The sequence below is a fragment of the Coenobita brevimanus genome, chromosome 34, assembly GCF_032717465.1.
Source record: "Coenobita brevimanus isolate Jiangsu-jjx chromosome 34, ASM3271746v2, whole genome shotgun sequence".
Classification (NCBI taxonomy): Eukaryota; Metazoa; Arthropoda; class Malacostraca; order Decapoda; family Coenobitidae; genus Coenobita; species Coenobita brevimanus.
The window spans coordinates 1,644,947-1,670,172 of NC_136987.1; the positions used below are offsets into that span (position 1 = coordinate 1,644,947).

Genomic DNA, 25,226 nt, shown 5'->3' on the forward strand with positions numbered 1-25,226 from the left:
TACTCAGATGTAAACCCACACATTTGACAATCTTCTTGGCAAAATCTCACCAAGTTTGATGAATCCATAACAAGCAGGGTCTGAGATGGAGGGAGAATAGCATTAAGTAAGCAGTAAACATTAGTGGTGGACACAGGACAAACCTCAACCACCTTTCAGGTGTAAATCCTCGATCCATCTTCACTTAAAAAAGTAAACCCTCGATTCAGTCATGTAAAAAAGTAAACCCTCAATCCGTCCTCATGTCAAAAAGTAAACCCTTGATTAACTGCCGTGTAAAAAAGCACACCCTCAATCTGTCCTCACGTCAAAAAGTAAACCTTGATCAACTGCCATGTAAAAATGCAAACCCTCAATCCGTCCTCACGTCAAAAAGTAACCCCTCAATCCATCCATGACAAAAAATATTCCCTCAATCCATCTTCATGTCAAAATCTCAGTGACTTGGTTGGACCAATTGAATATGAGGTCAAAGGTGGAGAGAAGACCATCTGTTGGCTGAGATCTGGGAGCCCTCCAGCAAGAACTGCTTTACGCCTTCATTGGCCACACGATGCAATGGGAACTCCAGCTGTGGGCAGGAAGGAAATGGATTTAGTGGGTGGTTAGAATTTCATCATCAGCATCATTGTTGTCATCATCATCATCATTCAGACCTCTTTCCAACCTAAGGATGTGTTGATGTAGGGCCTCAAGAAAGAATGCACACCAATGGGAAGCCTATCAAAGTCTTAACCCTTCTGCGCACAGTAAGTTTTCTGGATCATGATTTTATTCCATACCCCTTCTCCGCCAGCCCCCCATGTCCCTAGGAAAACATGTATTCTCGCCTTATTTTCGCCACCCAAACATATATATATTGCCATAAAAGCTACAACACCTTATTCACCAATGTTTGTTCTAGCTGATAAGCAAAAAAGAATATAGAAAAGTATAAACAGAAGTACATTAGGCTGGTGTGAATAACCATTCTGGAACATCAATCTCACTTTCCAACACCATAGCTCGATTGTTTTCCCACATACCTCTAATTGTTATTACATGTTTAGAAAGAGAATTTCACCAACTTTCTTAAAGTGTTAACGGCTTTTTGATACAATTTTTAGTTTTCAAGAAAATAGCCAAAAACTAAAGTACTTACTTACAGGGAAGTGATATTTTGTTCACGGTTCTCTAGCAAAAGTTTCTCGCAGATGTTTTTATTTCTTCAGCTTATGTAGAATTTCATGGGCTTTCTCATGGTATTTTCAGATTTTTCATGCACCTCATAATTTCTGAGTAATTCGCATAAAACTACTTTTCATGCACTGTCATACAAAACCTTTTATCGAGACTAACACTACTCAAAAGATTCAATATATTTCTCAACACACATTTGCTGCACTATATACGTATATTTTACACAAACCCACATGTAATCTATCACTGTCTGAGAATGGTGCAATACATTTTATTCAAGGTATGTGGCTGTGAGGCATATTTGACACCTCTCATTCTTCCGCTGTATTTATAATAAATCATGCAATGCACACAACATACTTCTCTACGAACACTCACTGCACTGTATACGAATACGGTAATCCCTCCATTATCCGATGTAATAGAGCCAAAGGCATGTCCGGGAATTGGTTTTGTCCAGATACTGGGCCCCTGCCTCCTGGACTGGTACTTATGGACCTTAACCCAGCCAAACTTTGAAAGCCACCTAAATAACTCCCTACCGGACATGCATAGCATCTATTTAAGACCCTATTGACACCAATAATGGACATAAAGCATGAAATAAATGAAAATGAACCAGAGAATGAGGAATTAGAAGTATGGAAAATATTAAGCAGTGTACAGGGTACTCACAGCACGTCTGTGGCCGCCTCCTCTAAGGCTCTGGCAGTGGTGAAAATGCTCTTGAAGCACGTACAGTAATCCAGTGTTGTGTAGCACTTAATTCTTTGTATTGTGAGTTATAATTGTTTAACACTACATATTCTGTTCTTAATTGCACCACACCAGTTTCATCTGCCTGTTTGCACTACACACTTAATCCTTTGCCCTCTAAATTCTAATTTCTTAACACTGCACAACACTGTAAATTCCCATGTGGTCTAGTGGCGAGGTATTGCAGTTTATTCACTGTTTATTCACAAAAACGAGCACGTGTGGCATCCATTGCGATGAGCATCTACTCACAATGGTAGTTTGGCGGTAACTGGGGAGGGGGGAGGAACAACAGGAGGCCGGCGGCCGTGCATAAACACAGCTGTTCAGTGCCATGTGCCAATTTCAAATTGCGGATGGGATTTTTTTTTTTTTTTTTGTTGCCATTTCTGGGTTCCGAAGGCCCAGGCCCAAAATTTCAGGGTAGTGGGGTATCTGGTTGAAGCGCCTTAATTACCCACTAAACCACCAAGCGCCATAGGCTGGTTATATGGTTACCACCCAGCATAGTAAATGGTTTCCTGGTGTACAGGAAACCATTTGGCTTGTTACTCAGACTGAAGGAAGAGGAAAGAAAGAATGACAGAAAGACATGAGAGGGAAAGAAGAACAAGGGGAAAGGGCAACCACCTGAGAGCAGCATAACATCGAGTGAGTGCATGGTGAGTGCCCCACCTACCACTAAAAATGATATAATTGCTCCTTTGAAAATAAATAATAAAACTATCTATCCTTCTATAGCCAGATGCCCTAGTCCTGTAAGGGGTGGCCACAAACAAACTGTCTTCACGTTGCCCTGTCCCCTGCCATTTTGATGCCCTCCCCCCAATTTACAACCCCCTCTCTCTAATACCTTTCTGTTTCATCCTTGGCCTCCCTCTCCCCCTATCCACCGCACTCACATACTCTCCTCATTAGTCGCTCACACTCCATCTTTCCACATGGACAAACCACCAAGATGTATTTTTCCTAATGCTTTCTATCACAGCCACATCTGCACCACAATGTTCCTTCACCTCTGCATATGCCAGTCTCTCTTCCCATGTAACTCCATATGCTTCTCTCAAATCTTCACTCATCTCCACTGTTCTCACTCTTGACATGTGTCCTTCAAACTCCTTTGAAAAAATATAAAATAACTGCTTACCTCGCTGACAGCACTCCATGTTGCCGAAAGCGCTGCAACAAATGCCTGTAGCTGTCGACTTGTGCGGAAATATAGTGCCCAGTCTCCTGATATTTCACCAGCCTCACTGCACTCAAACTCCTGTGGGAGAAAGCTGTTATTAGAGAGATGATGGACAATGTTTGAATATCTTGGTCATAAATGCATATGTATGCCTTACTTCACCTGCTGATTGCATTTAATCTATCAACTGAAGCTAAGCTAAAATCTGCAACTCCTATGGTGTGGGAGGAAGAAGAAGAGAAGAAAAGTTTTCAAATGGATTTTATATTGGATGATTTTTTTTTTTCCCTCCACCATGGTGTCATACAAGATGTACAGTAGTTTCAATTTTTAAGTTCAACAGTTTAACCATTACAATATCCTGAACTTATAAAAATTTTCAGAAATAAACAAAAGTGAAGAGAGTATATTTTCCTAAACCCTCAAATACTAGATTTACTATGGGCTGCATTCTCAAGAAGTTATGAGATTACTACTACTAAAACACACACACACATGCACGGTGCCCAGAGATGAGTTTTATAGGCAGGGAAGATACAACTTTGGGAAAGCAAACTTTACAGGATTGAGAAAATTCTTTGAACATGTGGATTGGAGAAAATTCAGAGAAACAAGAGAGATACAGAGGATGTGGGGGGGAAAGAAAACAGGAAAAAGGAGTGGTTTAATGGAAAGTGTATGATAGCGAAAAAAAAGAGAGGGACATGGCGTGGAACAACTGGAGGAAGAGAGGTAATAACAGAACAAAGGAAGAACATAAAAGAACTAGAAATGAATATACAAGGATATATAGAGAGGAAGAAAGGAACTTTGACAAAGGTATAATAGACAAATGTAAGGATGAACCCAAACTGATTTATAGATTTGTCAATGGCAAATTGAAACAAAGGGAAGGAACCACCAAACTGAAATTAGATGGAGAGGTCTATAAAGATGCGGCAATGCAGGCTGAAATAATGAACAAACATTTCCAGTCAGTTTTCACCAATGAAAGTGAGTTTGTGGAAGGGGATGGCGTGACTAGAAATGTAGTGATGCAAGATATAAAAGTGGAAGTACAGGAAGTGTATAAATTACTGAAAACTCAAGATGTAAGGAAAGCCCCAGGAACTGGGTACTGAAGGAATGTAAAGAACAACTGGTGGATAAGATTCTTGGTTCAATTGTGTGTTCTCTGGAAGAGGGGAAAGTGCCTCAAGAATGGAAAACGGAAAATGTGGTACAAATTTATAAGGGAGGAAACAAGGAAGAACCCCTGAATTATAGACCAGTGTCCCTAACCTGCATGGCTGCAAAATTGTGTGAGTGAATCCTGAAGGATAGATGGATGAAAAATCTGGAAGAGATGAATATTTTGGCTGATAGTCAGTTTGGATTCAGAAGTGGAAGGTCATGTGTTTCCAACTTGCTGAGATTTTACTCTAGAGCAATTGATGTGCTACAGAAGAGAGATGGTTGGGTGGATTATGTGTACCGTATTTAGATTTGGAAAAGGCCTTCAACAAGATACCCCATAAAGACTATTGTGGAAACTAAAGCATATAGGAGGACTGAAGGGAAACCTCCTGGAATGGATGAGAGACTTTCTGAGAGACAGACAAATGAGGACAGTAATTAAGGACAGGATGTCTGGATGGAGAGAAGCAACAAGTGGAGTCCCCCAGGGGTCTGTGTTAGCGCCAGTAATGTTCCTGATTTACGTTAATGATATGGTAGAGGAAGTGAACAGTTATGCAAGTCTCTTTGCTGATGATGCAAAGATCCTGAGGAAGGTAGAGGCAGAGGAGGACTGTAAAATGCTGCAGGAAGATCAGGACAGGATACATGATTGGAGCCAGATGTGGGAAATGAAATTCAATGCACAGAAATGTAAACTATTGGAAATGGGTAAAAGTACCACGAGGCCATCACTGAATTATATGATGGGTAATGAACCTATCACAAAAGCCAGAGAAGAGAAAGACTTAGGAGTGCTGATCCAGGATAGTTTGTCTCCTGAAAAACATATTAACAAGTTGGTTAGAGAGATGTATAAACTTCTGACTAACATAAGAGTAGCATTTCATTACATGGATGAAGAGGTGATGAAAAAATTAATAGTGGCCATGATCCACCCCAGGTTAGAATATGCAGCAGTAGTGTGGTCCCCACACAAAAACAAAGATATAAAAAAGATTGAAAGAATACAAAGAACAGCAACTAAGATGATCCCCAGTCTGGCAGATATCGTACAGTGAGAGGATGGAAAAGCTGGATTTGCCTTCCTTAGAGGAAAGGAGAGAGAGGGGCGACATGATTGCAGTGTTCAGGACCATGATGGTAGTAGATAAAATTGACAGAGAAGATCTGTTTTTATGGGATAAGAGAGTAACAAGAGGACACAGAATGGAACTGAAGACGCAAAGCTGCTTGAAGGATATCAAGAAATATAGTTTTCCTTATAGATGTACAGACCTGTGGAATAACCTGGACAAAGAGATTGTCCAGTCTTAAAACTTAAACGCATTTAAAGCAAAATTTGACTTACTAAGAAACAGAGACGGGACCCCACGAGCGTAGCTCATTTCCTGTATATCATACCTAGATAAATACAACTACTGTAGGTAAATACACACACACACAAACACACACACACACACACACAGATACCAGTATTAGCACAACAGATCACACAAACTTACCAACAAACATGTTGTAGGACACTCAGCATACAGTGAAACAGACGACAAGTGCTCCAGTGAACTAAACGTCAATATCTTCAATTCTCCACTCCCTTTGAAGCCCTTATTTGCTGGCATCTTCTTGCTCTCACTTGGTATTTCATTTTTCGCTTTGGACTGGCCTGGTTTCTGCTTCACTGGGCTGTAGGGAAGTTTGGAAGCCGAGTGCCGTCTCTCCGGACTTACACCGGGGTGTTTAGAAGCGGAATTCCGTCTCTCGGGACTCACGCTGGTGACTGGGGAATCAGGTACCTTGGTAAGGCTGAACTGACGTCTGTGATGGGATTGGCTACTATGAACTGGGGTTGAACTTCGCTCTCCACACGTGGGCTGGGTCAAACTTTGTTCTCCGGATGTGGGATTGGCTGAACTTCGCTCTCCAGATATGGGACTGACTGAATTTCGCTCCCCAGACATGGGACGTTTCCTTGGGCTCCCTGGGATGGAAGATAAACTATTGGTGCAGTTCAGGCCAGTTAGGGAGGCACTAAGGGGCTTGCGGTCCTTCAGGTTGGAGACAGATAAGTTTGTGGGTTTCACATTCTCCTTCTTTTCTAATACTGGTGGGGTTTGTGTGGTGGCAGCTCCTACACACTGCTGCTGTTGGAACTGCACAGCTCCCTGGGTCCCGCCAGACTTCTCACCATTGGGATTATGGGCAGATGATGTTTTCTGTGGAGTCGGGCCGAGGAAGATGTTGGATTGCTGAGTTAGCATCACACCAGACTCCAACAGTACCACTCGACATGCCACCTGGTTCCGCTCACTTACATCTCGCATCTGAAATGTTGGAATATTTTAGACTGATATATTTTTTCATCAATATCGTCATCCAGACCTTTCAGTAACACCAAGCATATAAAGGTGAGAAAAAAGGTCACAAACTGATGATGATGATGATGATTTAACCCGCCACGTGCCAGAGCCATTTTAAAATGGTCTGACATTATTCCGTGGCCAGTGCCAGTGCTGTTTTAAAACGGTTTAAAATAAAAAATTTCACTGTGACCGCATGTTTAAAGATTCACGGGTAAAAATTGCAGGCATGTATGGTAACTGTTCCTCTACTGTCCCTCAGGCTGTCAAGGCCTTACACTCACTCGCTCCACCCCTCACACTCGCTCTGCCTCACTGCCTGTGAGCCTCATTCAGTGCTGTACACAGTGAAGGCATTTTGTAAATATTTTCACATGTGTAAGTTGTAAGCATTTTCTTGTAAGTGTAAGGACTATATAGTGATGTCAAGTTGTAAATACCTTCTTGTAAGTGCCAGGACTGTACATAATGAAGTCAGGTTGTACCTATCTCCAAGTAAGTGTAAGATAATGCATTCATTGTGAGAAAGACACGCAAACTGTGATAGATGTTGAACTAATAATTAATCAGAAAAGTACATTGAACATTGCTATACCTTCCCAGCATAAATACCTGAGTATACCTTACATAGAAAACGGCTTTCTCTCACCTACGTGGCGAGCGTGAGAGCGGCTATACCTGTATACGAGTATGCAAGACTCAATAAAACCCATTTTTGAGCTTCGGTGAGCATTTTAATGGTGAAATTCGTTGTTTTCACATCAAAATATATCATTTAAGAAAAAAAAAAAAAAAAAAGTCAAAAATTGGCCAGCACGGAGGCGACCCATAGGGCTAAAAATAGTTGGCACGCGGCGAGTTAATTACTGCAAAAACAACACTCGATGGATCAATAAGTGATCGGATGATGGAAGAAACTCTAAAAAAGGATGCCTTAAAAAAATATATATATAAAAAAAAAAATAATAATAATAAAATAAAAGCCAACTTCAAGATTATTACCTGCCAAAAGTGATAAATTACTGTGCACAATTAAGGCTGCTTAAACTTCAACACAAGATGCTCTGGAATTAGGCATACTTTTTGTAATACTGTACTTATAACCTTCAGTCCTAAACCAGAAGCAAGTGCATTACTTAGGGCTGCTCCTTTCAGATCTGAAGTGGCATTCTGCATGAATCCATGGATGATAGAAATAATGGCTTGTACTGGTACAAATCCCAGCACCGGTGGTGTGCATTTATGCAAATGGAGGAAAAAGGTAAGAGAGGTAAAACCTGAGTGTGGTGAGCATGACTGGTACTGTACAGACAAGACAGAAAGAGTAAAAAAGTATACTAACGCCTGTGTTGATGGTGGTAAGGAGTGCCTGCAACCAGAACGATGCCTGATGCTCATCCGATGCTGCAAGCAACAGCGGAGCGGCACCTTTACGCAACAGCTGTCAATACACAAAAATACATTACCACACCAGTTACTACACAATTACCTTCTTCACTCCAATGTCATCTTTTATATTTCTCCCCTTGCCATAAGACTTGTAACTCACTCAAACACTCCTCTTGCTCTTTCTTCTCTCTCACCAATATATTGCTTCACTCTCCTTCAACCCTGTCACAACTGCAACAGAGAGTTTAGGTAGTATAATTATAGTGTGGGGGTAGGTCTGACAGCCAATATAAAGAGGTTGAGTCTACAGTCTTACACTCTTTCTACAATATATTTATGGTTCATTCACTCTGATTTAGTAGAGATTTCTGTCTTTTCGCGGCCTATTTCCTGGAGCTCAATGGTAGATTAATACAGTAAAACTTCATTATAATGGACTAATTGGGACTCAAGCCATTCCGAAAAAGCGACATCCAGACTTCCCCCTGCAAACCCAAACTTTTTTCAATGTATCAGACATTAGTCTGGATTGCACCAATGGTTTTTAAACTGTTTTCACTACCACTGCAGTACTATACTGTATTATACAGTATATTCACTACAATAATCAAATGGTATAACACTGTACTGTACACTGATAAATGTCTTTTATTTACCTACTGTGGTGAACATGACTGAAATGGTCAGGCTGTCTGGACTGCTTCTGGCTTTATCGGACTTTTTCTGATATATAAGAATATAGTCCGGTAGCTCCTTGATTCCGATAAAAGTGAATTCCAGTCTACTGAAGTCCGTTATATTAAGGTTTTACTGTACTATGGTTCTGCATTGTTTCCATAGCACTTCACGAGTAGTACCATTTTCGTTTGTTAATCTCTAGATATAGCTCAGCATCCAAGATGGACAGATGGCAATTTTATACGCTGTTCTACTCAGCACAGTTTTGTTTTCATCTCCTAACACTAAGAAAATTAAAATAACAGTCCTTGTGGTACTATGTATAGTTGTACACAATGCAAACACCTGGAATGCATATGGTCTGTGTGTGGTTAGGGCACTACACTCTTTCTACAATAGTTTATATCTTTAAGTTAAAAAGTTCTCCAAGCAATATGTATACAGTGTACACACCTGGAATGCATGTGGTCTGTGAGTGGGCGGGAGTCTGACACAACCCACACACTGCCCTGCCTCCACTATCATGTGAGGCAGGCGTTCACGAGCGTCATTGAACTGGTACAACACACCAGCCCTGTGGACAAATTATGATACTACGATTAAATCATTTTCTGTCCAACAAGACAGTAGTTATGAATACTGTTCTGGTTGGGATGATGCAATACAGTGTGACTTCACAGATATGGAAATGAACAGGGAGGCTGCTAGATACTGAGCAATGTGAAAAGCCACCATTCAGTGACCAAGGCCAACATGACAATATTAATGTATTCAGCTGAGTGTGATATCTTCCCCACACAGGGTTAAAACTGTACTATACTCTAACAGCAAAGTTAACCCTTTCACTTTTTTTTTTTTTTTTCTGGATGTCCCACACACGGGGGTTTTGAGATATATAATGGTAATTGTTTTGATAAAATATTCCACACCAATAAATAACCATAATTTCCTGAATAAAATGATGCCTAACATAGTGTAAGAAAAAAATAATAATCACCAGGTACCTCTGTGGTGAGCTGTCAAAACCTCTGGTGTTGGAGTTCCTCCACTGCCAGACATATGCCATTATGCATAATGATAAAGCTGTTTTTTTCTCATTTATAACAGCACTTTCATTTTCACTCACTTTCATCAGACAACATAATCTGAGTCATCAGACATCGCTTCCATCAGATCCAATAAAGCTGCCATGGTAGCAAAACATCTCACATCGTATGCCTCAACATATTTCTCGTGCGTGACGAAAATAATAGACAATAAAATAGTCATCCCGTGATGGCAACTCCTCAGTCTTGCCACCTCCTGATACTAAATCACTATTGGGCCCTCAGTACTGACATGCAAATATAAAAAGTCCAAAATATGTATATGTGCCATTCAATGGCTACAGTCATCTCCTCGGTGGCAAGTTGATGTGCCACCTGATATGAAAGGGTTAATGATACCAATATGCCAGCCTCTCTGTTTCCCTACATGTACAGCAGTACAAGAAATTCCATTTAGACAATGATGACATCCATCCATCCATCATCCAATCCTATGTTGCCCCATGAGGAGCATAGGAGCCCGGGGCTAGGAAAGTTGGTCCTGGCATTTAAGATGAGAGTGACCAGCCTCACTCATCCCTGAGTGGCATTACATGAGCAATAAACCCCAACCATCCCTTGGATATAAACCTTCACTGGCTCAATCCGATTGGAGCACCTTTATCACCCACTAAACCACCTGGAGCCAAAATTTGGTTATATGGTTACCACCCAGCATAGTAAATGGTTTCCTGGTGTACAGGAAACTATTTGGCTTGTCACTCAGTGTAGAGTCACCCACAGGCAGAAGGAAGAGAAAAGAATGAAGGAAAGAAAGACACAAGAGGGAGTGTTAAGTCACCTGCAGGCAGAAGAAAGAGGAAAGAATGAAGGAAAGAAAGACAGAAGAGGATGGATGGAAAGGATGGAGGAGAGGAAAGGGCAGACACCTTGAGAGAGCACTACATCAAGTGAATGGATGGTTTGTGCCCCCACCTACCCAATGATTAATAAATATGTAACATTACATTCATTTTATTTAAGTATGAAAATAATTCACTTGAGTATAAAGTAAGCAGGTCTCCAAGGTGTGAGTATGCCTGGTGGTTTAAACATAAGAGGTCCTTCTTTAGTTGGTCCCAGTGGCCCTGCATCACCACCACCCAGACTGCTGCCATCCTCCCAGTCCACCAACCACCACTCACACACACTGCCCACACTCTGAAATGAAAATGCACACCATCATAATTACTCCACCCTTAAACATAAACAATCTCATCACCATCACTCCTTTCTTAAACATAACTTATTATCACCATCAACTCCAACATTACACATAATCTCTCATTATCATCATCCATACCTATTTTCCCACCTAAGGATGGGATGGGTTAAGATCTTAAATGCAAGAAAATACCTGACAGAGGAAGACACCGGCCCATTCCCATAGCTGTAACTCTATACCCTATCCTTCTGTCCAATTCTGTCTTCTCTACCTCACTCACATACACTCTCCCAGTCAGTCTCTCACTGTCCAATTTCTTCACACAGCCAAACCATTTCAAGACACTTTTCCTATAAAGCTACGGTACTGATGCTATATGGTAAACAATCATACCTGGACATGCAGCAGTGTTGACAGCCAGCTGTGCATGCCAGCCAGCTCCCATGCTGGGTGAATGACAACAGCTGGCAGCTCCTCATCCCTGACAGCCGATCTGTTCCAGAACCTCCCTCTCCCTTCATGTACCAACCCCCACATCAACCCGTTCTGTTCCTGGTCTTGGAGGGTGAGTCGCACTGGGGAGAACTGGCCTGTACTGATTTCTGCATCCCCAACAGTCTCCCTTGACCCCATTCCAGTTCCCTCTGAGGTTTGCTCAGAAACCTGGCTAACAGAAGCCTCACTCAGGCTTGAAAGGGACTGGAGCATGTCTGAGGATGTTGGGGTCTCTTCGGACGTGGACGAAGTGCGGCTCATGTTTGAAACCAGACCACTGGCTTCTGTTGACTCAAGACTTAAGTCAGCAGAAGCACGACTGGGATTACTTATCTGCTGACTTCCGCTGGGTACAGATGGCTGACTCAGTGACTGCTCTGCTGATGTTCTGCTAACTGACTGCTGACTGATGCTGGAGGCCTCACTGACTGACTGATCACCAGTAACTGACTCCTGACTGGTATTATTTGAGGTCTCGCTGGCTTCGCTCGACTCATGAGTTACATCATTACTCGCATCACTACTCACATGGCTATAATCAACGCTCTCTCTACTGGCACAACTCTCCTCTTCATGTGTACTCATAGTAGGCGAAGCCAGGGAGGAATCTTGGCTCCCTTCACTCTCTGGGCTCATATCATTCTGCTGTGACTTCCTTCCTGCCTCCCAGGCATTCAGCAATGACTCCTCTAGCAGTGAATTGGAGAAATTGTCAGCGCATTCCCTTGTAAGATCTTGAAGTAGCTTTCTCACCGGGTGGCTCAACCTTACGCTGGTCTTGCTTGATGTCTCCTGCGTGATTTCGCTTTTCCTCAACCGAGCCTTGATGGATGATAGGTGTCTTCGTATGGCTAATTCCAGGCAGCTCATGAAACTGTGGGTGACGTCAGGATCTCCAACTTCCAAATGAATTCCTGGGCTCACTCCTGATACTGAGAGTTCAAATTCCACAGCTCTCTTGCTTAACAGACAAACCCACTGGTCGTTCGCTCCAACCTAAAATGGGTTATGCCTGTTAAATGTGTTATTATCATCATCATCATTAATCATTATCAACATCACCAATATCCCAAAGTCTGTCATTGTTTTTATCATCATCAACAAGACAATGCTCCTAAGAATATCTTTTAACTGGTCACTTGCTCCAATCTGAAATGTTATACTTAAGTGTATTATCATCATCATTATCACTATTATCCTTATCCCACCTCTACTTAAAAAATCATCATCATCATCATCATCCAGACCTCCTTTCCCACCCTAGGGCATGATGAGGAGTAGCAACGTCCAGACAGCCCATGTTTGCCCACTCCAATGGACTAAGCTTTCATTCACTCATCATTCAAGTCCTCGGAATCCTGGCGATATACTACATGCCAAATACATTCACTACATTCTGTAAATGGTTTCCTGGTGTACAGGGAACCATTTGGCTTGTCACTCAGTGCAGAGTCACCCGCAGACAGAATGAACATGAAAGAATGAAGGAAAGAAAGACAGAAGAGGATGGAAGGAAAGAAAGAAAGAAAGAAGAGAGGAAAGGGCAGGGACCTGAGCACAATATTTATACTTACAATAATGGTATGCAGATGTGTGTATGGCAGTGTGTGTCTGGTTCTAACTCCTCGAGGAGCTGGTGTAACAACATACAGTGCTCTTGAGGACAAAACCACCCACACACATATGCAACTGCCACTGCTATGGTCTTCTCGGACGCTGAATACCTGAGGAAAACAAGGTTCATTATCATCATCATCATTCTTGTTATCATTCTCATATAAGAAATGGTAAAACAATTATATACACGTGACTTTCCACTCCCTCTTCTGTCTTTCTTTCCTTCATTCTCTCCTCTTTCTTCTGCCTATGGGTGACTCTACACTGAGTGACAAGCCAAATGGTTTCCTGTACACCAGGAAACCATTTACTACACCAGGTGGTAACCATATAATCAAATTATGGCACCTGATGGTTTATTGAGTACTGTACTTAAGGCGCTCCAATCGGGTTGAGCCTGTGCAGGTTTCTATCCAAGGGGTGATTGGGGTTTACTGCTCACGTTATGCTACTCAAGGATGAGTGAGCCTGGTCACTCTCATTTTCAATATCAGAACCAACTTGCCTAGTCCCAGGCTCCTACACACCTCATGGGGCAACATAGGACTGGATGATGGATGGATAGAAAACAAATATAGTCATTATCATCCTTGTTGTCATCATAATTAGCATCATCAGTCATCATCATTACTGTCATTATCAATATAAATCATAACACCTGGGAAAAAACTCTCATCCATCCATCCATCATCCAATCCTATGTTTCCCCATGAGATGCACAGGAGCCTGGGGCTAGGCAAGTTGGTTCTGACATTTAACATGAGTGCCCAGCCTCACTCATCCCTGACTGGCATTACATGAGCAATACCCCCCAACCACCCTTTGGATACGTAAACCTGTACCGGCTCGATCCGATTGGAGCGCCTTAATTGTCTACTAAAACACCAGCTGCCATAATTTGGTTATATGGTTACCACCCAGCATAGTAAATGGTTTCCTGGTGTAGAGGAAACCATTTGGCTTGTCACTCACTGTAGAGTCACTCATAAGCAGAAGGAAGAGGAAAGAGTGAAAAAAAAGAAAAACAGAAGAGGGAGTGTAATGTCTCCCATTGGCAGAAGGAAGAGGAAAGAATGAAGGAAAGAAAGACGGAACAGGTAGAAAGGAAGATAAGAAAGGGAAGACACCCAAAGCAGCACTAGATTGAGTGAGTGGATGGTGAGCACCCCCATCTACAACTCTCATAATCATTATTATCACCATCATCATCATCACCCCAAGCCTTATACTCACCCTATACAGATCTTCACTGGGCTCAGAAAAAAGAAGTTTTGTGAGCCTGTGTCTGAGTGCAGCGCCAATGGTATGTCCAGGCAATACTGTGTTGGACTGACCCTGAGCTACCTCCAAGGCAAGATGCAATTCTTCATCTTTAAATGTGGCTGGATCCACCTGGGCAGGAATGTAATGATTTGGCATATTCTTGTCTTGCCTGTACATCTGTTTGTATGCCTGCCTCTTCTCCTGTAGGTCCAGGCGTCTACGAGATATGTGTTCACTGGCTACGGATCCCCTCTGACTGCTGTTCTCACTTAACGACTGGAACACCTGACTTAATCGCTGCCTGAGCTTGGGCCTGAACCCAAATGTTTGGTGCTCCTGCTCTGCCTTGCTGAGGGTGTAGTTAATGGAGTCCCTGGTCAGACCTCTTCCTTCGTCCTTCAGCATCTCCTTTCCAATCTTTGTCAGCTCCTCCCACCTAATGCCGCTAAGAATATCCACCTGTTCTGCAAAACATCCGATCTGTTTGTGTCCATCTTTTCCTGATTTCATGTCTGCCGAGTCTTCTAAAAACCCAGCTACATTCATGCAGCTGCTGTTGTTGTTGCTGTCGTCATTGATGCTGTTGTTGTTGTTGTTGTTCAGGGGTGGCTGCTGTGTGGGGGTAAGGCTGGTGATGCTTTGGTGTAAGGGTGGGTCCTCCTGCCCCTCGGGGGGTGCCCTCTCACTCAGCATTGGGCTTGTCTGGGGAGATAATTAACAATACTGTACTTAGGTATTATACATGCAGAGAATATGGAGAATAACACTGACCAGGTAAGTGCATAAGAGTGAGGGAGAGAGGGAAACCAAGGGATGGGGCAAAGAAGTAAATGAGAAAGGTGCAAGTTGGAAAGGGCAGCTTGATGGCACTGGACAGGGTGATATGGAGGCAATTCATTTGTAGCCATCCTTTAAGGGATTAAACCATCTGGTTACAGACTGAGAGAAACAGGATACAACCTTGTCACATAACTAACTTCCCATCATCATCATCCTGAACAACTTAACTCCATCCTAATTCCCATCATAATGCCATGTTATAAGTTGCATTTATTAAATGTTCTTTCAATGGGTTCACAGTAACCTACAGATAAATTGCCTCCTAAAGAGCTACTGCTACCCATTTCCCACAATTTTCATACAGCTATCAACTGTATATAAAAATGTTGTAATATTTTGGAACATATCTTTCCCCTAGGTATTATCTTTGGTTATCATTTTACCTAACAACCCACAAACAGAAGGCAGACACCTGAGTCAAGTGATGCCAGCTGCCTGTACCAGAATTCAAACCCTGGTGTTGTCAGATCAGCAGCTTCTTAGACAGCAACACTACCATGACCATTCTGCTACTACCAATGATGCAACAAACAAAACAGGCTAACAAAAACAAGAACTGCCACTGTCACTATTACTATCACTCACCTGGTCAAGTCCAGTAAACAGGTCATCCAGTGATACAGACAGGGGCAGCAGCAGACCCTTCTCCTTCAGGGCCGAGAGCAGGTCCTTCAGGTCACTTAGGTCTCGGATCTCCAGACCTCGACCAGACTCCCCCACAAGGCTCAGTCGACTAAAGAAGGAGAGGAAGGAAATTATCATTATTATTAATACTGTATGATCACCAACAACATCATTATTATCATCAACATCATCGGCCAACACTCTTTCACTTCCTTATTTGTCTGTCTGTCTGTCTTGCTCTCTCCACATATAACTCTACAGGCTCCTAAATGCTCCTTCACTTCCTCACATCTCACAGACTTTTGACAAACAGCAATCTTCACCATTTACATATCAAAATATTAAAATCTTTTACAGCTAGGCACAGAGGGACAGCAATGTCAGGCCAAGGTAATGTGAAGAGAGTACAGTACAAGACTTTACCTGTGTGCTGCTTTGTGAGTATTTCCTTCAGAATCGGTGAATGAGACTCTTTTCTCTGTATTCTTGGCTCCCAGAAGCTGCCGTCGACGGATGACAACTGAATCACTTGCTTGCTGTTTGCTATCACTAGTATCTTTATATTCATCATTAAGTCTCTCACTCTCCTCTCTATTTTCCTCACTAAGTCTCTCCCTTCTATCTTTATTTCCCTCAACCCCACTTGTCTCTTTATTTTGTCTCTCACTTCTCTCTCTCTTTTCCTCACTCCTGTCTTTCCCCCCCTCACTGTGTCTCCCCAACCCATCCAAAACACACTCCCTACCCACCTCCATTGCCCCACTCAAAACCAAGACGTCACTCTCTTTGGTGTAAATATCACACGGTCTTTCGGGCAACTGGTGAACAATGATTTCCGAGGCTGCAACTTTCTTCTCCTCACTATATCTGGTGATGTTACTTCCTGTGGGTGTTATGTCATCGGAGGAGGAGGCCTGTGACGAACTTTGGGACGATGATTGGCTGCATCTTTTCCTACGCGACAAGGTCTGGAAGAGAAGGAGATTTTAACTGCCTGAACCTATGTATACTCATTTTACTCTTAATTCTATCAAAAGTTGGCCTAGAACTGCCATCGTTTCACAGTGAGAGCTGACCAGCAAAAAGAGATTAATACAGTATTAGAATATGGTGCTAGTTCCAAAGAAGTGCTATGGAAAGGATGTAGAGTCACAGCAATCTCTGTCTGCAATAGAGCTATGTGAAGTTGGCTACAAAAGGACAAAAATCTGGGCCAAGTTAAGGTAAAAAAAACTAGAGACAGAAGCTTACTGGCTGCTGGTAAGAAGATGCAGGTGCATTTGTGAAGAAATGTACAAGCAAAATACTGTTCTGCTGTCATTCACAAACTCAAGGTTACTGTTTGATAATGTCTGGTCTTGAGTCACCATAGATAAGATACCAATGCTGTACCAGAAAGATTAACTCTTTCTCTGTACTCTTTTTCACATCATCATCATCATCATCATCATCATCCAGGCCTCCTTTCCCATCCCATGGTGGGGTACAATAGGATCTAGAGAAAAATAAAAAAATAAATATAAACTAAACTTTGCCCAACTGAATGAGCAACACTACCACTCACTCATTTTGACTTGGTTTGAAATCTGCATCTCTCCATCTTGTGCAGATTTGTTACATTACATTAACAAGAATATGCGGGAGGTGGTGGCTCAATAAGTAGAGAGGTGGCCAGCAGTCCTAATGGACCCCGGTTCAAATCCCTGCTGGGGCAGGGAACAGTTTCTGGATTTGAATTTCATAAAGGCAGACTTTACTGATATACCAGAAGACCCGCTGACCTGTTGTATAAACACCCCCGCTAATATCAATACACCAGTCCTGTATGAGACAGCCCTAGCATGTACAGGTATTCAACATGGACAGTGGGTGTTAGTAATGAAGTGGTGACAAGTGGAGATGTAGGGGGACTACTGGGCCATGGGGATACGCCCTGAAGTTTTTGTCCAGAGTCGGACACACACACATATATATATATATATATATATATATATATATATATATACCGGTATATGTATAGTCCCACACTTATCCGGAAGTGCATATACTGTATAATCAATAGGATAGAAGTTGTGGAAGCAATGAAGAAAGTCGAATTGGGGAAAGCCCTAAGAATTGATGGAGTGTGTGGTGAAATGCTGAAGCATAGGGGAGAGATAGTAGTAGAATGGATGTGGAAGATGTGCTGACTGGCCTGGGAGGAAGGTAGAGTCCTGGATTGGAAGTCAGGTATAATTATTCCCTTGTACAAAGGAAAAGGGGAAAAAGAAGTGTGTGGTAATCATAGGGGCATTTGTCTTCTTAGTGTAATAGGAAAAGTGTATGGTAGGATACTTACTGACAGAGTTAGGGAAATAACAGAGGAATTAGTTGGAGAAGAATGAAAGGAAGAGGTTGTGCAGATCAGATATTCATTCTTAGATCTTAAGTGGAAAAGTTTCTAGAGAGGGGAAAGAAGCTGTATGCGGCCTTCATGGATTTGGAGAAAGCATATGACAGGGTGGATGGACATGGATTGTGGAAAGTATTAAGAATATATGGAGTTGATGGGAAGTTGCTGAATGCTGTGAAGAGTATGTATGATGGTGCTAAGGCTGCAGTGCGTGTGGATGGTGAACTGCGTGAATTTTTCTCTTTGAAGGTTGGGTTGAAACAGGGATGTGTCATGTCTCCATGGTTGTTCAATCTGTACATGGATGGGGTAATAAAAGAGATACAAGGTAGGGCAGTGGATGTTGGAGTGGCCTTAGTGAGAGAGGGTAGTGTTTGGAAACTCCCTGTACTGTTGTTTGCAGATGATACTGTGTTGTTAAGTGAAGATGAAGGGGAGCTGCAAGGCTTGGTGGATGAGTTTGGGAGAGTGTGTAAGAAATGGAATCTAAAGGTGAATGTTGGGAAGGGTAAAACAATGGTCTTTGAGAGCGGTGAAGTCAGTGAATGTACAGTGAGGTTGGATGGTGAGGAAATGGAAAATGTGAGTACGTTTAAGTACTTGGGTAGTGTGATGAGTATGAATGGAAGTTTGGAGAGTGAAGTGCTTGAAAGGGTACAACAAGGAAGAAAGGTTGCTGGTTCCTTGAAAGCAGTGATAAGAAACGGGGAAGTGAGCAAGGAAGTGAAAAAGTTACTACATGACAGTACTGTGAAACCAACTCTTAACATATGGAAGTGAAGCTTGGACGTTGTTGGAAGGACACAAGTCAAGAGTGAGAGCAGTGGAAATGAGTTATTTAAGAGGAGCCTGTGAAGTCACATGGAGAGACAGGCTGACAAAATTATGAGGATATAAAGGAGCATTGTGGTGTTGATGTGGATGTGATAGGAAGTGTTAGGAGGAACACACTGAGGTGGTTTGGCCATGTGGAGAAGATGGAGGGTGAGAGACTGAATGTGAGTGAGGTGGAGGGGGGGAGTGGAAGGGGGAGGCTGAGGATGATACAGAGGGATAGAGTGGAGAAGTATATGAGAGAGGGGGGTGTGAGTTGGAAGCAGGGCAGTGAAATGGCGGGGGACAAGGTGACATGGAAACAATTTGTTTGTGGCCACCCCGTACGGGATTGGAGCGTCTGGCAATATTTAGATAGATAGATAGACAGCATATATATATATATATATATATATATATATATATATATATATTCACTCAACTCCCTGCTATCACACTTATCTGCTATCACGCACACATCAAATGCACAACCATACATGCTATCACGCACCCCAAGACCGCTATCACGCGTCGAGTTTGAAGACAGGCTAAGCGAAACTTATTCACACGGCACTTCATACGAGGTTTGCAGAGGATACGATGGTTAATCGGAACGGTAACGTGGTAAAATTCCCGATTATAGCACGAGCATTTGGAATGCATCTGAACGGATTCCTGCCAAGGACATGACGGGCAAAACAGTGACCAAAGCCCATTCAGCTCGAAAGAATATAACGTACTACAGCATTGAAATTTAGCCAAACGCTGAATACTTATTAATATTGTACTGTATTTTAGAATAAATATCAATAGTTTTGAAACCCTTATAAAGAGTTAATATTTCTTATGCTGAAAAAACTGTGATGTCGATAAAGTAATCACGTGTTTACAACTGAGACGGGGCTCTGACGACAGTGTGAGGAATGTGTGTGATAGCGTCCATGTTTTGTTCCACTTAAATGTTCCTCAGCCATTCCTGATATAAGGTACCATGTGATACCCCCTTTAGCTGTGGACACTAAAGAAATGGAGACAGCCAAAGAGATCTGGCGGCAACTAAGCCACTCCCAAGCCTCGGAACCCATCAAACCACCCAAGCCGTAATCCTTATAAAAGTTTGATGGCCTTTTATGTTGTTTATTTATTCATTATACTGTTATTATTAATGTAATAATGCTTTATTTCATGTTAGAGGAGAGATTGGCAGGAAATCATAGGCATAAAGTGGTTAAAAGTTAGAAAAATGGGCCACCGAAAAACCAATTAGAAATTTTCCCATTGATTGTTCAGTTCAGCTATCACGCGCGTTTCCTGTGACCAATTAGGCGCGATAGCAGGGGGTTGAGTGTATATTTATATATGCAAATCCCACCCACCTTGGATACATGGAGTATTTCAATAGTTGTATCAGTGTCCTCCACAACTGTGTCTGATGCTGGGGTGCCTTCCTCCACTGACATCTGAAGTCAGAGAAGATTCCAATTAATACGTAATTACTGGGTTTACACGAGAGGGGTTGTGCTTGAGAAAGATGCCTTCATGTGGTGTCACTGATAGAACCTTAAACAACCACCTCTCAACTCCTTCCTCTCCCCTGATTGAAGGATGGCAGACTGTAGGAGAAGGGCAGCTTCAGTCTGCAGTCCACCAGGTTAACCCTTTCAATACTTAGGGCAAAGCTGCAAAAGTCACCCGCTCGTTACTGAACACCAAAAGCTACATCAAACCTACTCTCACCCGCTTGTTACTGGACAAAGCAAGCTGCGTCGAACAAAATCGCTCCTTGATGGAAAGAAAAAACATCGTAAATTAGCACATAATTTATATTCGCCGAATGTTTTTATCGACATAATAAGCAAGTACAACTATTCAAGATTAGATGAATAAAAGATCAGGCAGATAGAGGCATAAATAAAGACGGGAAAAAATAATTTAGCAACAACTTGGGCTGTGTGAAACACTGCTCCCGCACTGCAGTGCAACTATAAGATAATTTCCCTTTGCAGTATTTAAAATCGACCCGAATCGTCCTACAGTAAATGTTTATATACCAAAATGTAGCCAACAAAATTTCCTAAAACTCTTTCTCAGCAACAATTACCATAAAACATATATTTCTATCAGAAAACATGAAGGAAAGAAATAAACGTAAATTAGCGAATAATTTACATTCACCAAACGTTTTTATCAACACCATAACCCAAGTACAGTACAACTATTCAAGATTACGAGGAATAAAAAAATCATGGAGACAGATGCAAAACTAAGGGTGTGAGGATAAAATGTTTAAGAAGTACCACGGGCACAGAAACAGGAGAGGTTCTCCCAGCACTCAGCCATGGCCAAGCTGAACCACATCCTGAGTACTTGCCGGCGCCTGGACGCAGCCTGCGTTGTCCAGTAATGAAAGGGTTAAAGTGAAGAGTCTGGATCCATGTCAACAACAACAATAATAATACAAAACGTGTAATGGAGGATGCATATCTAAAATATTTAGAACATTTCCCTTGAAAAATATCCATTTACCCATTATCCAATCCTTCATTGCAGTCTTAACAGCACAGGGGCCTGGGGTTAACTATTTCATCTACACAATTATGGTGAGTGGCCCTGTGAGTGACATTATAAAAGCAATAAGCACCAGACACCACTTTCTAAGCCATGTCCAACCTGAGTGACTAGTCCACTAGAATATCTATGTTGCAAGTTATTCCTCTAACCCCCTTAAGCAGTAAACTTTTCTTTTTTTTTGCCTTACTATTGACATCACCATCATCTCCTCTAAATACGCTGTTCCCTTAAGGGTTACCCTCCCAACAGATGGCGATGACAGAACTGCCTCCAGGTATTTCTCTCTCTCCCTCTCTCTAACAAATGGTACAACTACAAGTCGTGTGATATTTAACTACTGCCAATTAACTCACCCATGTTTCCTCCAATGCCTCAGCGCATGTGGTGTCAAGGTTGTAAGATGAGGATGATGATGATGATGAGATAAGTGAGGTGGAACTAGATGCAGAGCAGCCCCCAGCATTGCCCTCAGTCTGTATCCAACCAGGCACTTCCTGAAATCGATGTATAATATTTCAGTTGGGAAGAATTCACCACCAGAATGTGCATAATGTCCACTTAATATTATTCTTGCTTGAGAAGGAGGTGGAAGGAAACACAGGTGAAGTAGAGTCTAGCTTTATTCCCAACTAGTTTCTACTATATGGGTTCTTCAGGGAATGGGATTATTCCCATAAGCTAGGCCTAGATAGATCATATTGCCCTGCTAGGGTTACAGGAGAGCGCTACCCCTCTCACTAAAGGCAGCTACCCGGGCAAGGCGAGAACTCTCGACCTCGCAATCTCGAGTTACACACTTTACCACTGAGCCATCCTGCCCCCCCTTCTTCAGGGAAACTAAAGAAACTCAAGGAGTCACATAACTTTACACAAAAAATGGATTACATTCTGCTGACTATCAATCAGTGTTGTCCTGTGACTGGCTGCATACCTGTCTCATGCAGCTCCAATGCTTGGTTATGCAAACATCCCTCAACTCCCTCCCTAAACCCCAAGACGAGGATAGTTAAGTGTAGGAAAAAAGCAACTTTAGCCTGCAGTCCACTGGGCTTACAACAACAACAACCACTCTTGTCATATCCAATCCCTGTAAGTGATCATACCATCTACGCACACACTCTTCCTCCCTTTGATAAATAACACAATTTCCTGACTCATCTTTTGTGCTTCTCACTACTCATTATCTTCTCCAATCTATGCACATCATATACTAGTCAGTTTGTTTCCACCTGGCAAAGATCTGTAACCCTTTCAGCTCAGCTGATGCCCAAGTGTAATCAGACTAGAGGGCTGATTTTTCTAGTAACCAAGAGACTCATTACCTCCTCACAACTACGGCTCATTAAATTTCATGTAACCACGGCTTGTACCGGTATTCAAGTTATGGAAGTGGCTCAGTTGTCAGGTGAAAACAGTGGCTATACTCTTTATCTAACCAGTGTCTATTCAACCAGGCAGCTCTACCGCACTGTTATACAAACATCCCTCAGCTCCCTCCCTATAATCTGATGGGGATAGTGGACTGCAGGAAAAGACCAGCTTCATCCAGCAGTCTACTAAGTTCACATCTAGATAACTTTGGGGCCACAAAAACAACAATAAAAACAATCACCCTTATTACATCCCTTCTAAGTGACTATACTGTACTATCTAGGTACACACTCTACCACCTGCTGATCAATGACTCCCTTACTGGTCTGTTATGCATCAGGCTGTTTATTCTGTCCAGTTTTCAGACCCAAAAATATTCCTCAGCAGTCCCGCTTCTACTCCCTGCACGACTTTTCATGTTATCGACATCATAATCATCAACATCATTTCCAACACCTTGCTTCTTCTTAGGAACCCCTCATTTAAGGGATGGCCATGACAGGACTATATCCAAGTAGTGATATTTTATCCTAACAAACACTCCTCCTCCCTTTCCTTCTCTCTCACCAATCTACTGCTTCAATCTCTTCTTCCACACTTCTCTTCCTCTGCCTTCCCTCTCACCAATCTCTTCTTCCACACATCTCTTCCCCTTCCTTCTCTCCCACCAACATACTGCTTCAATCTCTTCTTCCACACCACCCAAGATCTGTCCCTAGTTATATATAGCCTTCAATTATTTTACTACACCTCTCTCATTCTCTTAAAACACTTCACTTCCTTTTCAGTCACCAGTATACTGCTCCATTCTTATCTCCCATACCTCTCTCTTTCCAATATTCCTCTTCCTCTCCAGTCACTCTAACAATATACAGTGCTACTCCACTCTCTTCTTCCTTACCACAAAAGGCCTACCACTATCAATATTACACTCAATCTCGCTTTCAAAGACCAACATTTAAGTGTTAAATATACCAACTATAGTGCACTTACTCTAACCTGACAAGGATTGGAGTGTAAATTTGATAAGTAATAAAGGAGACTCATTCTTACCTCAAAAGAAATGCTCATCATGTTTCATGGAACCATAACTTAGTGTTCATATTGTAGGAGTGGTCCAGTTCAGTCAGATGAAAACACACTTTCTATATAACTGAAGACCACCTAAAATTCTAATGCTCGTGCTGCCTATCATAAGAAGGATATGGGTACTATACTCTTTTCATTTTAACCTGGCCTTAAACTGCCAAAACTAGTTATAACAATGGATAACATTACAACATACTGTCAATCATGAAGAACTGCTATGGAATGGGTACAGAGCCAACAAGTTAAAGTCAAAGACCTATATATATATTCTTTATGTCCATACTGACCATAGGTATAAAAAACCTGAGGTGCTCGAGTCCGGCCACCATCATAAGGAGGATGTGGGCTCTGTGTGGGTCCCTCAGCAATGCATGGGTGGAGTAGTGGCCTTCTAACAGGGTCTGGTGACTTATTAGGGCATGTAGGTAGCTCTCCATCTGACCCTCGTTTAGGCAAAGGCACACCCACGAACGACCTGCAAATCATCACCATTATCATCATCATCCAGAACTCTTTTCCCACCTAGGGAAGGAGAGAGGTATGGTCTAGAGAGCGAGAAAAAATCTGGCAGAAGTAAAACCTACATAAAAGTCTTCTGACCTACATGGGTCACATTCATTCACTCAAAAAATATAAGAGAGAGAGAGAGAGAGAGAGAGAGAGAGAGAGATGCAATGCTTCCTCTTAACCCGTTAACTGCGCATGGCGGTTTTTTGGAGGTGTCTGTGGTGCGCAGACATAGGGGTATAAATGAAATTTCCCAAAGGCCAAATTTTGCCTAAGGAATTGTGAGAACACATGCCAAAGTATATAGTAACAAAATATTAGCTCAATATTTACCTTGGTAAAGCCATGGATGAACATCGAAGAGTTTGATTCCCTAAAGGAATGGATGGTTTTCGTTTGCTTTTTCGGTTCTGGTTTTGAAGGCTCAAACATGCTTGCATGGGTCGGCCTTGGTCACCATGGCACTATATTTGAAAGTCACCTGCGCAGCCAGGGCTGTATTGAGCAGTCGCACGCGGGACAGCCCAGGCCATATAGAGCAGTTAACGGGTTAAAGAATCCCCATACTGGGGTTGGCCAGGGTCCAGCCGATGTTTTCTATGGATTGGTTGCTAAACCATATGCAAAACCAGTTTATTACTTCACAACAGTTGCTGAAAACCTTTGA

The 25,226-nt window shown here is 42.2% G+C and overlaps 1 protein-coding gene across 1 annotated transcript in view; it reads right to left on the bottom strand.

Moving 5' to 3' along the window:
* Positions 1-274: 274 nt before the first annotated feature.
* The window catches only part of LOC145396075 (uncharacterized), a 30,745-nt gene continuing 5,793 nt past the window's right edge, over positions 275-25,226 (bottom strand). The window contains exons 3-17 of the mRNA XM_080269541.1: positions 24,340-24,527; positions 21,946-22,086; positions 20,398-20,481; positions 16,240-16,784; positions 15,778-15,925; positions 14,323-15,054; positions 13,047-13,196; positions 11,371-12,468; positions 10,813-10,973; positions 9,181-9,301; positions 8,003-8,101; positions 6,241-6,624; positions 5,806-6,159; positions 3,083-3,202; positions 275-571 (exon numbers count right to left, since the gene is read on the bottom strand). Coding sequence (XP_080125667.1) covers positions 470-571; positions 3,083-3,202; positions 5,806-6,159; positions 6,241-6,624; positions 8,003-8,101; positions 9,181-9,301; positions 10,813-10,973; positions 11,371-12,468; positions 13,047-13,196; positions 14,323-15,054; positions 15,778-15,925; positions 16,240-16,784; positions 20,398-20,481; positions 21,946-22,086; positions 24,340-24,527 — 4,427 coding nt within the window. The 3' untranslated portion in view covers positions 275-469. The remainder of the gene's footprint in view (positions 572-3,082; positions 3,203-5,805; positions 6,160-6,240; positions 6,625-8,002; positions 8,102-9,180; positions 9,302-10,812; positions 10,974-11,370; positions 12,469-13,046; positions 13,197-14,322; positions 15,055-15,777; positions 15,926-16,239; positions 16,785-20,397; positions 20,482-21,945; positions 22,087-24,339; positions 24,528-25,226) is intronic.